The sequence below is a fragment of the Peromyscus leucopus genome, chromosome 20 (assembly GCF_004664715.2).
Source record: "Peromyscus leucopus breed LL Stock chromosome 20, UCI_PerLeu_2.1, whole genome shotgun sequence".
NCBI classification, from domain to species: Eukaryota; Metazoa; Chordata; class Mammalia; order Rodentia; family Cricetidae; genus Peromyscus; species Peromyscus leucopus.
In genome coordinates, this window is record NC_051080.1 from 30131164 (window position 1) to 30148844 (window position 17681).

At 48.6% G+C, this 17681-nt stretch overlaps 1 protein-coding gene across 4 annotated transcripts in view; it reads right to left on the bottom strand.

Moving 5' to 3' along the window:
• Trappc9 (trafficking protein particle complex 9) overlaps positions 1-17681 on the bottom strand; it is a 479996-nt gene that overhangs the window by 378354 nt on the left and 83961 nt on the right. For all 4 annotated transcript variants that reach the window (XM_037197522.1, XM_028885994.2, XM_037197521.1 and 1 more), the window contains 2 exons: positions 11560-11686; positions 2931-3076 (listed from right to left, as the gene is read on the bottom strand). In XM_037197522.1, the coding sequence (XP_037053417.1) occupies positions 2931-3076; positions 11560-11686 (273 nt within the window). The remainder of the gene's footprint in view (positions 1-2930; positions 3077-11559; positions 11687-17681) is intronic.

Consider the following 17681-nt stretch of genomic DNA (forward strand, 5'->3'; position numbering starts at 1 on the left):
TCAGGAGACGAGACAGGCTGACCAACTCCAGGAGCCCGCACAGCTGCAGGGAGCTGGGACCGAGGGTGCCAGCTTCTCTGCTTACGGGCACGGGGGAGTGAACCCTTCTTCATGAATGCAAGGGAGACGCTCTGACGAACAAGCCTCATCTCTGCTCCAAATGCATATTTGGGGGTGGGAAAATGTAATTTCTTTTCTATGGCTTCTAATGTCTTTCCGGAACTATCCTGATTAGTGATTCCCTGCTGAAGACTGTTATGTGTCTTTGGCTTAAATTTCAAATGTTTCTAACTGAATCTCCGCGTGTAACAGGAGAGTTTCCACACTATCAGGAACTATCAGCGGTAAGAGAGATGCCCTTGGGGTTAGGGGAGGTGCCCTGAGAACATTTTCCCACTCCCTGTCAGTCTTTGTGTCTGTCTGTGGGTCACTCACTGGGCTGAGAGAAACCATGGTCCAGGTATCAAGTTGGAGCATGATAAGATGAAGGGGCTCCTAGGTTTTTTGTTTTTTGTTTTTTGTTTTTTTTGAGACAGGGTCTTGTTTTTAAGTAGCCTAGGTACCTGGGGTGATGGCAATGTCGATGAGCCAGTGCAGGAGGACCCCATCCTCTGTCTCCACTAAGATGAAGGGAGGCACTGCCGTCAGAGCTTGTACCAGGGTACCACACAATGCAAAGGAACAACTATCTTTCTCTCCTCCTGCCCATAATGCATGCTGAGTGGGAAATGTCATCTGCCCTTCCTAGTTGTTATTGAGTGTACCTGATTAGACATTTCTCTCACTGCCATATGCTCTCCAGAACAGAGGTACAGTGGTAAAGGACCTATGTCTGGGGATGACCTCTTTTTGTTTGTTTGGTTGGTTGGTTGATTGGTTGGTTGGTTGGTTTGATTTGATTTGATTTTGGGGGAACTGGGTTTTCTGCATAGCCCGAGCTGTCCTAAATCTTGCTCTATAGACCAGTCTAGCCTTGAACTCAGAGATCTATCTGCCTCTGTCTCCCAAGTGCTAGGACTAAAGGCATGAGCCACCATGCCTGGCGGGCTGGAGGCTGACTTTCAAAACCAAAGACCAAGATGGAATTTCAAAGACTCAAACACATTCTGGAGAATTTGCCAGCACCCAGAATCAGTTGCCTTTTCTCGAGAGATTACCCGGTATCTCCTGCTTTACTTCCTTCTTAATTGCTCTCACTCTCTCTTTGAGACAAGCTCTCATGCAGCCCAGGCTATCCTCAAACTCACTATGTAGCCAAGGATGGCTTCAAACTTCTGACACTCCTCCCATGAGCTGGGGTTACTGATGTGCATGACCATCCCAGTACATTCAATGCTGGGGATCCAACCCAGGCTTCATGCATGCTAGGCAGGCACTGTGCCGGTGAGCTACACACCAGCTCCTCCTCCTTTCTCATTTTCACAGGGCACAATTTTAGAACATGCAAAGCCAAACCAGGGCAGGCCACCCTGCTCTCTCAAGGCAAAGTCACTCTAGGCCTGCCCAGGCTTTCCCAAAGCCCACGGGCTCTGCTCTGGGATTAGTGAGTAACATCAGGGACAGTGTTAATAGCCCCAAAACTTCAAAGAACTTACTTGCATTTTACCCTGATCTTCACTTTTATGTGTTTGTGCTCAACCTGCATGAACTGGACAGGGAAAATGTGCTTGTAGTAGGAACCTATTCTCATATGGACAGTCCTAAATGTATACCCCAGTGAATGCACTGGAAGTTGAAAATATCCTGTGGTGGTATTGTGTTCCCCAAAAATTGTGCACACGAATAAACTTATCTGGGGTCAGAGACAGAACAGCCACAATATTAAACATAGAGGATAGGCAGTGGTAGCACACGCCTTAATCCTAGCATTCCAGAGGCAGAAATCCATGTGTTCAAGGATACAGCCAGGCATGGTGACTTATCACGCCTTTAATCCCAGAAAGCGAGCCTTTAATCCCAGGGAGTGGTGGTAGAAAGCAGAAAGGTATATAAGGCGTGAGGACCAGAAACTAGAGGTATTTGGCTGGTTAAGCTTTCAGGCTTTTGAGCAGCACTCTTCAGCTGAGATTCATTCTGGATGAGGACTCAGAGGCATCCAGTCTGAGGAAACAGGACCAACTGAGGATCCGGCGAGGTGAGGTAGCTGTGGCTTGTTTCTGTCTCTCTGATCTTCCAGTATTCACCCCAATAACTGGCCTCAGGTTTGATTTTATTAATAAGACCTTTTAAGATTCCTGCTACAATATCCCAAATCAAAAAAGCATTTAACTAGCCAGGAGCGCCGAGGCATGCCTGTAATACTGGAGTCCAAGGCCAGCCTAGGCTACATAATGAGTTTGAGGTAAGCCTAGGCTACATGGTGAGACACTAACTCAAGAAAATTTAAATGCATTTCCCACACTCCACCCATCAAACATCACAGCCTCACTGAGCTTCCCTACGGAGTTCATGATGGGTAACCGCCTATGCTTAAGCAAATCCATCCAACACAAAGCCTATGGCAGAACAAAGTGTTTAATGTACTAATGTAATGGTTTAGACACTGAGTTTCCAGGTCCTACTTCAGTCACCACTGGAATGACTATGACCTTGGGAGGAAGGGCCTTTCTAAGGAGTGACAAGGACCAGTGTGGAGCCTCTGTGCCTGGACCATAGTACCTCTGTAAGAAGGATGGTAATCAGCAGACACACACACATGCTCCCTATCTCTGCCAGGTCTTTATGGCTTCTAGACCATTCATGAATCATCTTTCAGGAAATAAGTTTCTAACAATCAGATCAATGAGCAACTTCCAGCCTAAGGCAACACATGAGATGAGTTTCCAGGAGAGTGTGTGCGCAAGCACATACAAGTGTATGCACACACAGAACTGGCCAGAAACTCAGGCCTGAACCCCAGAAGGTTGAGCAGGGCACGGACAGCGGCCTACCTATTTTCTTGCTGCGCTCCTCTCCACGGCTGTGAGGGATGATTGGTGAATAGATGAAGGGGCTCTTGGTGGACATGGTCTGCCCCAGCAGGCTTTTCACCTTCTGCGGCCGGAGGCTGGTAGGGAGACTCAGCAGCTTCACACACCTATCATTGTGAGCAGAGTGCAGACACTTACCGTCAGGACGCTCACTCCGGACCACATACAAACAAGCGCTGCTGACCTGTTGTTGCCCTGTGTTGTGGAGGTCCTGCAGCTTTGGGTCTGTGTGTCACGTCCTTTCACATACTCTAGCAGATCATACATAGAATGGGTATTGGGGGGGGTCACAGGGGGGGCAAGTCATAACCTTAGTTCTGGGCCTGGGCAGCTAGTTGTAGGGTTGGTCTGCCAGCCAGTTCTCCCAACCAGACCAATGTCTCTTGGCAATGAACACATGCAAGTTAAGATATATGGATAAAGGGGTTTTACACTGCAGATTCCAGGAGAAGATTTTAATTTTTTTTTCATTTTGTCTCTTAAAATTTGTTTTACTGGGGGGCAGTGGGGAGGTGCAGGGGCAGAGGGCAGATACCAAGGGACAGGGAAATGAATGGGATCAAGATGCATCATGTGAAAGACACACAGAATAAATAAAAAGAAAGTAAAAAGTAAGTAAAGAAAAAAAACAGAAGGTGAAGAGAAGAGTTCCCACTCCACAGGACCAAGCGGCAGAATAAACATGGCAACCCAGCAGGCCAGGAAAGCAAGGTCCCTCCTGGGCTGGGGAGCAGTCCAGCCTCTGTCACCTTCTCCAACACAAAGGTTTCCTCTATAGAATGAAGACCCAGTCAGGCCTTGCTTGTGGGACTGAGGTGAGGATGGTGTGCCAGCTCCCTGCTCAGGGCCCACTGTTCTAATGTCTGCTGTTTCCTCCCGACAGGTCTGCCCACAGTAAGCAGAAGCCAGAGCCTTTCCATTGGATCAGAAGCCACCACGGAGAAGAAGGTGAAAGGTTTTTGCTTAATGTTCTGGTAGAAGCTCCACCTCAGCCCCTGGCACCCTGGCATCCATATACCTAAAGAGTCTGGAATGTTCTGGTGGAAGAGCCTCCTCAATTCCCCTCCCCTATCTCTTTCCCCAAACCCGCCCCCTCAAAGCCTGCCAAACATGGCTCCTCCCCCAAAGATGCTCAAGACCACTCCCATACGGTATTTAAAATACATCCCAGAAAACAGACATGCGGTTTTCCTGTCTCTCATCCCTGTCTCCTCTCTGGGGGGCCAGAGAATCACCTGGGAATGATTTACCCATTAAACCAGGGCTTTTTTCTAATTTGGTCTGATTTGGTTTGATTTGGATGTCTGCGTCGGCAGAGAGGCTTATTGGGGTGCAAAACCTTTCAGAAGGTACAGACACGCACCACGCTGTTCTCGGACATGGCTGCTTCACCATCCATTGACCCCATGCTCACGGTCATTGAGTTAAAGGCAGTAAAGATAACTTTAGAGGCACCAAAATGAGTCAATGTCACATTAAGGAAAGAAAATTCAGCGGTTCCCCTTAGATTAATTTGACCAAAAATGAGTCCAAGTTTGAATTCTCCACTTGTCCCCGTGTTTTCTGTCATCTGTAGGCTTGTCCAAAGTCTGCCTGACATGTGAGTCTGATCTGCCCCTATTGCCTGTGTCCCTAAAACAGAGGTCTTTGCTCTGTACTGAACAGCATAGAAAGTGTCACATGGGGAAAGAATGAGGGATATTTTACAGACATAATTAACTGAGTTTTATAACAGGAGAGATTATTGACTCCAGTCATAGAGAGCACTGCAGACATGCTATGGAATAATATCCATGCAGTTTTCAATATGCACGTAAGGTAGTTGTTGAACAAGGTTGTTATTGACCTGTTGGCTGTTTTCAACAGAATAGTCAGCCACAACATACACATATAGTGCTCTGAGTCAGGAGCACGGAACAGTACGTAACTGAAGATTAACATTATGCAGTTGTCTTTGTTGTAAAGTTTGATTACATGGGAAATGCAAAGCAAGTAATGTTGGCTGTTACACTGTTCTCTTAAAGGCAGGTTAAACAAACAGGCTGAGTACACAGCAGGCGAGCAGTCTTAAGTGATCTCAAGGAGTATTAACTCAGCTGTGGGGTTAAGCAAAAGCTCCAGTCTCTTTGAATGAAAGGGGTATTTTCATAAAGATGTACTACCCGTCATGCTCAAGGTCATCCAAGTCAACTACAAACGGGTACCTGTTAGAAGCTGAGTACATGCAGCCCCTGCACTACCCACCCCACCCCCCAGCACCATCACATACACCTCAAAAGCGCTCCACTCGAGTGTTGCCATTATCTCTGCATTATCACCCAGGACCTGACAAAAGAGAGATGAAGCACAGCCCACAGTCCCATTAATGGAAAGTGACGATGACCAGAAACACCACAGCACGGCGAGGCCTCTGGGACCAGACTGGCCCAGTGGCTAAGATCAGGAACGTGCTAGGCCAGAACAGAACAGACAAGGATGAGGATGAGAGAGGCCCAGGTGTTTCCACCCCAGCTCCTAGCTTCTGTGAGCAGGAAGATGAGGTCACACATGCAGCACCGGCCAAGGGCTGAGAAGACGCTGCACGGCCCTGTGTGGAAACAATACATCAGCTTCCTGGCACCCTACATGGCAGTCCTGCAAAGCCAGATGCTGAGGAGGCCAAGAACACGACAGCACGGCCTGGGTCACAAGCACCCACAGCATGCCACCGTGGGGCCAGGATGCCACCCACTAACACCAGGCTGAGTGAGTGGGACACACTGTGCTGTATGCAATAAGTCACTGCGAGGTCTCAGGCACAGCCCAACCCACACTGACTAATAAGAACTACCTTACAGAGCTGATGTCACTTAGTAAGGGATGGACTCCTAGAGCAGGGGTTCTCAACTTTCTTAATGCTGCGACCCTTTAATACAGTTCTTCATAGCAACCATAAAATTATTTCGTTACTACTTCATAACTGTAATGAATCATAATGCAAATATCTGATGTGCAGGATATCTCATAGTCTACCTCCAAGGGTGTCTCGACCCACAGGTTGAGAACCACTGTCCTAGAGGAATCCAGCCTCCCTCATGCCAAGAGCCCCTACAGCACTTAGCACCTAGGCCCTGACAGGGTTCAGGTCACATGCAAGGGACACATCCGCCACCCACAATAACCCATGTAAAGAGAGTACTTAGAAAATGAGGTTTACTCTCTCAGATTCCTTCTCTGCAGACACTCCTCCATCAGACTGTCAATCTGGGACCAGAATGGCCTCACAGCTTTGTTTTAATTCGAGCTGTGAGCTGGCTGAGTACCAAAGCCTTGTCCAGCACTTGAACCTGTTGCTCTCAGTAAATGCTGTAAATACGCTCCCAAAAGCTGAACTTCAAACCTGGCATCCGAATCTTTTGAAGCTGAGCACTGTGGTGAAAATTCATTGCTGACAGCAGGAAACCCATGCGTAACATGCTCCCCCACCACCACAAGGATCCTGCCTGAAGCTAGTCCCCCTCTCAGACTGAGATTCGCCCTCGAGTTGACAGGGAGACCCTCATTACAATCTGAAGGACCTACCAGTGGGACAACACACACTGAAGGCTTTGAGGTCCAGTGGCCTGAACCTCATTCAGCTTTTGCTTATAAAATCAGCAAAGGAGCGGTACTCTGGTAATACGTGTGGCTAGAAGGATGTTTCCTTTCTTTGGTCCCCAGTTTTCGTAGGGAGGGATACCCCTTGGAAGACAGATCCAACCTGACCTCGCTCTCCTTCACTAGCCACCCAGGGGGGTGAGATTTGAGAGAAAAGGAGCCTATATACACTTCTTGATCTAGCTCCCGGGGTGGCCTCCTGCTACAGACAGTGCATATTCTGTATCACCCTGTGTGTGCTAACCCAGGCCCTCCCACAAAAGAGGCTTATAGCCAGGGGCAGTTCACACACCTACCTGCCTCGCCTGAGCCACACTTACCACTCCATTTTTCATCTGCCTGGCACAAGTATTCCTGTGTGTTCTGACGGCGGGCAGGAAAAGGGGAGTGGCCTTGCAGGGCATTGTGGGACGGCTTGAGGTAACATGTTAGTACCTGTCCTGGCACCTGGCGCACACAACTGGTCAGTAAAGCCTTCTCTGCTTTCCCCATCTTAAAACAATGACTATTTGCCAACAGACAATGGCTACTGGTGCAAAATGGCAGTGCTGGACAGAGTGAGAGATGCCAAGTCTTGAGGCTGGCTATAACCACACTGCTGGATGCTGGACTGCGTAGAACCGCCAAGCCTTGAACTACCTTGTACTTGAGGGCAGGGCAACTCAGGGCTCTCAGAACAAGGAACACTTTCTGTGTCATGCAATAGCCCTACTGAAGATGGAGTGGGAATTCTAAGGAGGCCTCCATTCTAACAAACAGCTGGTTGGTTTTTGTTTTGGTTTGGTTTTGTTTTGTTTTTCGAGACAGGGTTTCTCTGTGTAGTTTTGGTGTCTGTCTTGGGTCTCGCTCTGTAGACCAGGCTGGCCTCAAACTCACCAAGATCCGCCTGCCTCTGCCTTCCGAGTGCTGGGATTAAAGGCGTGCGCCACCACCGCCCGGCTAAACAGCTGGTTTACTGCATATGTTCAAGAATTCTGAGGACATGGCCAGCCAGAAGAATGACCCGTTACTCATTATGGTGTACACTCATGACTCAACTTTTTCCATCAAAAGTCATTTTATAAAATGTGTCCTCTACCAAAAGCATCATTCGAGGCACCTGACTTACAACCCACGTCATGCATTCAGCCTGGCTCTCTCCTGAACAAAGGATGTTGGCTCGGGCGGGTGAAGCTGCTGTGACTAAAGGGGGATCGAGTGTCCAATTCCATCTGGACATAGTTTACATGTCAGAATCCCGAGTCTCCTTGGCATCCTGTGGCTAAAAGGGATCAAGCTGGACAACAGTGGAGTGCTAACTAGGGTAGTGGCTGTGAACGTGCCACTTGAGAAGGATGGCACGGGAACTAATGGAACCCTTTCTTCCTTGTCTTTTCATTCTCCACCCACCCTTGGTCCAGGGGAAACACGGGTCAGCTTCTGGCCCACGTTCCAGTTCAAAGCGCAACTCTTGTGGGAAGGGCGAGTCCCTGTCTGTGTAGATGCCCCTATTAGCTAAGTCAGGAAGACATCAGTCAATGGATGGTAGCTCACTACAAACAGCTCGGAACCCTACACCGAATTCTTCTCAAATAACCCACAACACGCTGGCCATGGTAGTGTGGGCCTATGATTCGAGCACTGGCAAGTGGGGACTGGGGGACCAGGGGTTCGAGGTCATCTTGGCTCCCCTGAGTCCTCCCGCAGAGTTCTGCAGGAATGCTTTGGTCTTTCCTGGCTGCCCTCTGCTGCACCCAAAGGCACTGAAGGCAGTGACATCATTCCAGGATGACATCATTCCTAACCATCCATGAACCCCACACACGGCCAGGGCCCTGCTCAGCTTGACCACTGGGAACACGTGTGATTAAGTGAATCTTGAAGCAGATGTAAACAAGGATGTGTTTGGTTCTTAGTAAACTGCATCATAATTACTGGAAGCCACTTTGGGGTATGCCTAGTACATGCTTCCAGGTGGGCGTTTTCCTGTCAGTTGCTAAAATGGTTTTATCATCTAGAACCAAGGAGAAGTTCAATGGAAAAAGGCATGAACTATCTATTCTAAAAACAAGGAACCGTAGTTTTGAGGCATCTCCAACAAAATGAGCTTGTATCTAACAATTCTACACAGTGCCTCTGGAATCTGACTCACTGATATGGGGCTGTTTTTAAACACTTTACTGTACAGCAGAGCCGGACTCTGCGGTCCTCCGTGTTCACACCACCCAGCTCTTCCCCGTCTCCAGGGGTCGCTTTCACGCCCTTCCTCTGATGTTTTTAATACTAAACTGATGAAGTCTGCCTTGGGGTGTGGAGGTTCCTATGGCTTAGACAGGAAGCATCCAAAGCCTCCTGTGCTAAGTAAGGACTTGGCTCTCCAGCCCCGTTGAGAGGCTGTGGGTGCAAAAAAGCACTTGTTGCACTGATGGATTCACCATGGGCCTGTTAGGAGCTGGGGCCTGGGTGAAGGACACAGGTCACTGGGAATGTGTCCTTGAAGCATATATGTTGTCTCAGGACTCTGCCCACCCCACCCCACCCCACCCCAGCCCACCCACATGTCTCTCGGCTTCCCAGCTGCCAGGGGGTGAGCAGCTCTCTTCTCCATACTCCTCTGCTGTGGCGCTGGACCACAGGCCCAGAAACAACAGAGCCAAGGGCACACACACTGAAACAATGAAGCAAAATAAACCTTCCCTACTGAAAATGCTTTGCCTCGGGTACTTGGCCACAGTAACAAAAAACTGATTAGTAGTTATGCATTCTGGTAGTCCTCAGCTCATTTCTATGGAAACATGGTGGCCCCGTAGATAGCTTTGGCACCGGCTTGTCATCAAGTGGAGATGGGGAACTCAGAAGAGGTGACATCCCCACCTACAGGGTCTGTCCATGCCTCTAGACAGATTTGCTTGGAAAAGGAATCTTGACGGAGGTTTGTCCCGACAGGCTGGCCTGTGAGCATGTCTGCGGAGGATCGTCTTGAAGTTGGCAGCGCCATTCCCTGAGCTTGGGTCCTGAATGGTCTAAGAGTTGAGCACTGGGACCCCCAGGTGCAGCACCAGGAGGCCAGAATATCCCATTACACAAGGCTTTCTAAATTGAAAAATGACCCAAGTCACAACGCAGATACAGAAGTGTTAGGAAAGGCTTTTCTAGCCTTTAAGTTTGAAAACTGAATCATGCCCTCAATCCCAAGTCAAAAAAATATATTCCACTTTAAATCTTACTCATAGAATAGCCCAAAAGAGACCCTTTCTTTCCAACTGTCAAGGATGAAAAACAGCACACCCCTGCCTCAGAACTGTGGGTGGATGCTTCTAGCAGAAACACAGCCCCGTTAGGGAGTGGGGATTTGAACTAAGGAAGCCTCAGAGTCCTTTTACTGTTTTGTGCTAGAAACAGGGCTCAGTGGGAGAGCAATTACCCAGCATGTGTAAGGTTCTGGATTTGACCCCCAACATCATAGAAAAGAAAGTTAACTTATTGTTGTTGTTTTTTTTGGTGGGGGGGGAGGCAGTTGTTATAGTTGTTACTTTGCTTTGTTTTGGGGTTTTTAAAGACAGGGTTTCTCTGTGTAGCCCTGGCTGTCCTAAAACTTACTGTGTAGACCAGGCTGGCCTTGAACTCAGGGATCCACCTGTCTCTGCCTCCCAAGTGCTGGAATTAAAGGTGGTGCACACCATGCCTGGCTAGAAAGTTAACTTATAATCCTACCACTCAGGAGATCGAGGCCAAAGAATAGGGAATTCACCGTCATCCTTGGCTATACATGTTTGGGGCCAGCCAGGACTACATGAGACCCTGTCTCCAATTTAAGAGAAAAAAAAATAAAGGAGAAGGAAAGAAAGGAAGAAAGAAAAGGAGGGAGGGAGGGAGGAAGCAGGCAAGTGGAGGAGGGGGGGATGGAGAGAAGGGCAGACTCAGCCACGGCCTGCCAGGGCTTCTGTGTCCAGCCACCCTTCCTACCATTTCCAGGGCGGCACCCCAGTCATTCCATCGGGCAGCTAAAATGGCCTCCGCATCTAAAATGGCCTCCAAAAAAGGGCAGAAAAGTAGCATCTCTGAAGCACAGCCCCAAATGCTCTCATACGGAGCTTCATTGAAGTCTCGTATCAGTAACAGGCAGCTGCCACCCAGAGAGGAGTGAGTGATACCATCCTGGAATACTGCATGGCTGTGAGGGGAGCCCAGGCCCCTCCATAGCAAAGGCCAGGACATGTAAGTACCAACAGATGAAAGGTATGCCCAAGACACCGTGGGGGGCCCTAGAACTACACGCCTCTGCTCCACAGAAAAATGCCAATGCTGTAACTGCTTCTTTTCAGTCCCTCAAACAAATGTTTCTGGGATTCAGAAGTTTCTCCCAAATCGGTGCGCAGTGGAGGACCCATAGGACCTGGTTCATGCGGGTGCAGCGGTGTGCACGGCCTGGATATCCCGAGGCAGTGGGGGGCCAGGAGGCTGACTGCAGCCACTAGGAAGTGAGCAAGACAATAGAAGGGGAGAGACCATCTCTGTTCCTGAATCCTGGCAGCAGGCCCACGAGAGAGAGTCAGCCCACACCTGTGAGCAGGAGATGACCGGTCTGGCCGATTTCCATCCTGGACTAGAAATCAGCAGGGTCCCATCTGTCCACAGCTCTATCGCAAAATAGCCATGGACGAGGGCAGGAACAGGACCACACTGCCCTCAGTTCTGTAAGCTACTGTCACTTCTAAGACCTGAGGTGAAGCTTAAGTAGGTCATGAGCCATAAAACGGGGGGGGGGGGGGGGGGGGGGGGGGGGGAATTGGGAGGGATATGGGGAGAAATGGAGACCGAAATGGAGGGGGGGGGGATAGATTATTTTCATAGTTCGTTGTATACGTGTATGGAATTCTCAAAAATAAAGAACAACTTTTTTAAAATGAAGTCATGAGCCAGAGGGCCAGCAGCAGAGGCAGAGCAGTGCCCCGCACCCTGCCCACGGCCTCACCTGACAATGGGCAGCTTGGTAAAGGGCACGGGAGGAAGCGTGAGGCCATCTGGAAGGGTGATGGGCTCCATCGTCCCGGGACACTTGGCTGTATAGTTCTCCAGGCTTTGAGTCACATCTTTCTTTTCTGAGGAGAAAACAAAACAGAATGTGGGTTCAGTCGACCAAGTAAAGGTGGGTGGTTTTTGTTCAGCGTGATCCGGAGCAACGTGATCCAGGCCAGCCCAGAAGGGAGGCTTCCATCAGAAGTAAAGAACCCAGTGACGGTGACAGCTCCATTCCTTAAGATACACTAGCAGCTGCCACCCTGAAGGCCCTGCGGATATGGAGGGAACTGAGCTGTGACCTTCCGGGATGTGACCAGCACCAGAGAAATACGACCAGATCAAGGGCCATAAAGCCGGCGGGCAGGACCAAAGCTCCTTGCATTTCTTAACAGTATTTCTCAGCAATTACTAAGCACCAAGCACCCACACAGGGACCTGTCCCCACAGAGCATCCACTGTAGTTTGTCCATTTGACTGACGTGGAAGCAAATAGCCACAAACCAAGTCTCTGATGCTGCTAGTGAGCTTTGCAAGGTAAGCCTGTTTGCTGCAACCACTGCTGCATACACACGCGTGCACACACACACACACACACACGCATGCACGCACGCACACGCATATCCCTTGTCACTGGGGAAGGAAAAGAGGACACAGGTGGTGGTGATGATGTTTGGACACTAGCCACAAAAGGCTCTCCAACAGAGCACAGATGGTCCCTTCCCAATGCTGCGTTATGAAAAGTCTGGCAAGAGGAGAAAGCAGCTTGTCAAAGGCCCTGCATTTGCCCCGACACCGGTGGTACAGCGTTTTAAAGGCTTGAGAGAAGCGGGACAGGGGACGAGGGAGCTCGCGCCTTCTAGAAAGTTTTTTTCTTTTCAAAACACTAGTGGAAGTCAGTCACAAGGGATGGCCAAATGAGACCTGGGTTCAAGTCAAGAACTCGCCCTTCCCCGGGCACTGTGCGACTCTGTCAGGAAGCATGCCTCCTGCAGAGCCTAGCTGCCCTAAAGTAAAAGCAATGACTCCTTTTTCACAAAAGTGTGGGAGCTCCCTGGGGACAAGGTGACACACTCCAGGGTGACAGCCTGCCAACACTAGCACTGAGCACACCTTCAACATCAGTGTCTTGTTGCTGCACTTGGGGAAACACAAGACGACAACGGGCAGAGATTGTGCCACTCAGGCTGGGGACCATGAGTCCTAAAAGTCCAGGCAAGGACTCCCCCGTTGCTAGAACCCCATTTAGATGTTCTCTGTGGGAAGCAGACATGAGAAGGATCACTTTTGAACTTGTCCCCAAAGTGGAAAATGGTGCAGTGCTTAAGAGCACTTGCTGATCTTCCAGAAAACCTGAGTTTAGTTCCCAGCATCCATGGCAGGTGGCTCACAACCACCTGTATCTCCAGCTCCAGAGGATCCAACACCCTCTTTTGGACTCCAGTGATGCCCACATACATGTCACACACACACACACACACACACACACACACACACACACACACACACAAAGAGAGAGAGAGTCAAAAGCAGAAATAAAAGTTTTAAAAAGTAAAAAGTTCTCCAAATGATCCAATAACCTACAACATACAGTCTTCCAGAGGGCTCAAGGACACCAAGCATGTCCCATGTTGGGAATGAAGCCTGGCTTAGGAGTCTCTGTACCAACTGGCCCTGTGCCACTCTGGGTAAACGCTACCCAAGCAGAGAAGGAAGAGTCTTTCTTTGATGCCGAAGACGGCCCAGCGCACGAGAGCACACATGCGCACTGTCAATGGCCCTTCGCCTGGTGAGCTACGTGTCACTCCGTGAGCCTTCCCATCAGCATTCCTCGCTTCAGACCAGCATTTTCCTAGAGCGCCTTCCTATGGGGGACCCCCATATCCATGGCTGCCCCTGGCTACAGCGGAGCAGAGAGCTATCGTTCAGGGTCTGGGGACATCCTGTCATATACGCTTCCCTTTTTAGCCACTGCTGTGCTGTGTCTCTGAGAACTTGTGTGGGAAATCATCCAAAAATACACCGATGTCAGAAACTGGGGCCTTTAGGGAGGAATCGGGTCTTAAGGACCTGGGGAAGGGAGCTGACCCTCTCAAGTTCCAAAGAGGAGCCAACAGGTGAGGCCTGACCATAGGTGCCCCATGAGACTACAACATGGAGAGGCAAGCTCAGAACCGTGGTGGCTCCTGGCATCTATCTGCCACATGAGCCAAGCTTCAGGAAATCATGATATATCCTAACCCTCTCATAGCCCATGATGGGGAGTGGAAGCTCATAATGCCTTAATTTATCTCACTCGAGAATCAATATCTCATTTTGTTTTGATCAGGAGTTTCAAAGGTGATGCCAGTCAAATGAAGAGCACCTAATGCCCTGGAGAGCTAATTTTTCCACCCCAGAAATTAAAGAATCCATACAGACAAAAGAGCATTTTTAATGAAAACTAGCTGCCACCTAATCATACCATTCCTCCTAAGAGGAGAAAATGTGATTGCCAAACTCCTGATGGTAAACAGGTCACGGGCCACTGATCGTTGCCACAGTTGACGCTGGTGTGAAGACCAGCGCATCGCGATTTCACAGTTCATTCTTGTTCTTTCTAAGTAATAACCTGAGACAGCCGTGTCTGCCCTAGTCAGCTATGGAATCTAAGCAAGGCGAGGAAGAAAGATGGCCATCTTTTTCCCAAGTCTGAGATGGGGGACCTAAGGAAAAAGAAACAGGTACCGACCCGGCTGACACACCCTGAAATCCCACATTTGAGTCAAGTCCAGAGGAAGGTGGCGGGCGGGTGCTTCCACACCGTGACATGGTGAGGGTACAGAGCAAACCCCACTGCATTGGCGATGGACCTCCAGCTGGCACGGTACCACAGAAGACAACACGGTGCCTCCTGAAGAAACCACAGTCGCCTCCACGTGAGATCCTCGTCTGTGCAGACAACCCTCGAGGATGAAATCAGCACCTCGTCAGGGCATCCACCCTGATTTCACAGTGCTCAGGATATACAAACGACCTAAAGACACAGATGTAGAGAACGTGGTATGTATAAAAAGTACCCTGAGAAGGGTTTGGAGAGGTGCCACAGGACCAGAATTTAGATTCCTAGCATCCATGTGAGGTAGTTCACACCATCTGTAACTCCAAGTCCAGAGGATCCAATGCCCTCTTCGGGCCTGTACATGGGTACTGTACATATATGATATACACTCATACAGATGCACATATAAATAAAAATAAAATCTTAAAAAAAAAAAAAACAGGAATGGCAGAGTACACCTGTACACCTATAATCCTGGCACTTGAGAGATGGAAATGGAAGGATCCCTGAGCTTTATCAGCCAACCAGTCAGGAGCTCCAGATTCAGTCAGACCTCCTAACCCCAAAATAAATACTGTGCAAAACAACATCAACCTCTTGTTTCTGAACATGAACGCGCGCGCACGCGCGCACACACACACACACACATACACACGTGTGTATCCATACATACACCATACACACACCAAATAAGTAAGCAAATAAATGAATAATAAAACCACACTAGAATATTATTTGGCTTTAAAAAGGAATTCCTCCCATTTGCCAAAATATGGATGGCCATGGACACTGTGCTGAGTGAAGACAGACAAAGAAAACGCTCCATCATCGAAAGAGAAAAGAATGACTCAGTAGTTCTGCCTCAGGGGAGGGCAGATATGAAGGTCACAGGATGTAAAGACAAGCATAAAGAAGAGAGAGTCTGGAGAGCCAGGGCGCCCATGAGGAGCAAATTAAAATGGTGTATTAGGGATTTTCATTAGGCATGTCTTAGCTGTTCTGTCTCAAGGAAAGTCAGTCCATAAACTGGCAGATATAGTCATCTTCTTGAGTACCGTAACCATTTTACTGCCTAGAGCATCCCTTAACACCTGTTCTAAGCCTCAGCTACATACAATAAGAAAAAAAAAGGGGAAGTTTCCTAATTCCCCTATAGCTGGCAGTTTTAACACCCCTTTGTTAAAATAATTAAACTCAATAACATACACAAACATACACACCCACAAGACACAGACATCCACCTCCAGAGGAAAGAGAAGTGACATTCTTAAAATCCTCTTAACTGAATGGAAATAGAAACACTGTGGTGGTTTGCACGAGAATGGCCCCCATAGGCTCGTATGTTTGAATGCTTGGTTCCCAATTAGGGGAACTGCTTAGGAAGAATGAGGAGATGTGACCTTCTTGGAGTAGGTGTGGCTTCATTGGAAGAGGTGTGTTACTGGGGGTGGGTTTTTCAGGTTTCAAAGCCTATGCCATGCCCAGTCAGTCTCTCTGTCTCTCTCTGTCTCTCTCTGTCTCTCTGTCTCTCTCTCTCTCTCTCTCTCTCTCTCTCTCTGTCTCTCTCTCTGCCTGCTGCCTTTGGGTCAGGATGTAAAGCCCTCAGCTACTTCTCCAGCACCATGCCTGTCTGCTTCCCACCATGACAATCATGGACTAACCCTCTAAAACTGTAAGCCAGCCACCAAGAGTTGCTTGCCTCGGTCACGGTGTCTCTTCACAGCAATAGAACAGTGATAAGGACACACACTGTGTCAAATTCAAGATGTCCAGAAGTGCCTGAGAGGGAACTGCATCGCCAAAGTACACAATGGAGAAAGACAGAATCTTCAACAAACGGTATTGGAAAACTGGATATTTATGTGAATAAGAATGAAACGTCTCTCTCCCCTTGCATACAAATCAATTCCAAATATATCAAAGATCTCAAAGTTAGACATGAAACTTTGAAACTTCTAGAAGAGCGCATAGGGAGTACACTTCAGGATACATGCTCAGGTGTGGGCTTTCTGAGTAGATCTCTAGCCACACAGAAAACAGGACCAGCAATCCTCAAGTGGGACCCATGGAATTAAAAGTCTACGCTGCCAAGGAGATTCCATCGACCGAAGAGGCAGCCTAGAAAATGGGGAAAGCTTTGCCAGCTGTACACCAACGAAGGATTAGTGCCTAGACTATCCAAGGAGCCAAGAGCTTAACAAGAAGACAAAACACCCAATTTAAACAGTGGGCTGTGGAACCGCACAGACAGTCCTCAGAAGATGAACTATAAACAGCTTAAGAAATATTTTTAAAGTATTCACCATCCTTAACCACGAGGAAAAGACAAATTAAAACTACTTTGAGATTTCATTTTTACCACAATTACAGCAGCTAGGAATAAGAAAACAAAAGACAGCAAATGCTGGTAAGGAGGCAGGGAGCGAGGAACCCTGGCATGCTGTCGGTGGGAGCGCACGGCGGCGGTCCAGTTGCTATGGAAACTGGTGTGGCAGTTCCTCAAAAAAAAAAGTAGAAATCGCTGAGAGGAATGCTTTCACCAAGCGAAACATAACAAGGTGCAGAGCGTTCATCTCTGCAAGTGATATTTGTGGAGTAAAATGTGAGATTGTGTCAGAAAAAAAAAAAAAGTAGAAACCAATCCAGCATGTATCGTACCTATGACACGATAGAATTTCATTCACTTAGAAAGAAAAACGCAATTATGAGATCTGCAGGTACATGGATGGAACTGGAAGATAGTGTACTGAGCAAGGTAACCCAGATCTAGATAAACCAAGGGCGCACGCTGTCACTCATGTGGGGCTCTTGGCGTTAAACCGGTAGAAACTAGAAAGGGGCTGTTGGTGGAGACGGGGAGAGGCAGGGCTAATGGAGTGGTGCAGCTGAAGAGGATGTGACCGTGGGGAGGGGAAGGAATAATGAGGAGGGAGGCTGGGGCGGAAAGCGGGGAGAAGGCAGGACAAAGGCAGGCAGTCGGGAAGAGATAACGAACACTCGGGAAGCTTCAAAATGGACTGCTTTAGAAGCTTCATAGATAGATAGAGAGAGAGACAGACAGGGAGATAGAGAGATAGACAGACAGACAATGTAAAGAGTTTAACTAGAGTTACCCTATATAGGGGAACACGCTCCTTCCAAGGGCATAGCCTGCTGAGCAGAAAGGCCAGTGCCTGGTACAGGAGTCACTTCTCCTCAAGTTATTGGTCAGGGATATCCCAGAGACACCCCCCCCCAAAAAAAAATAATACAAGCTA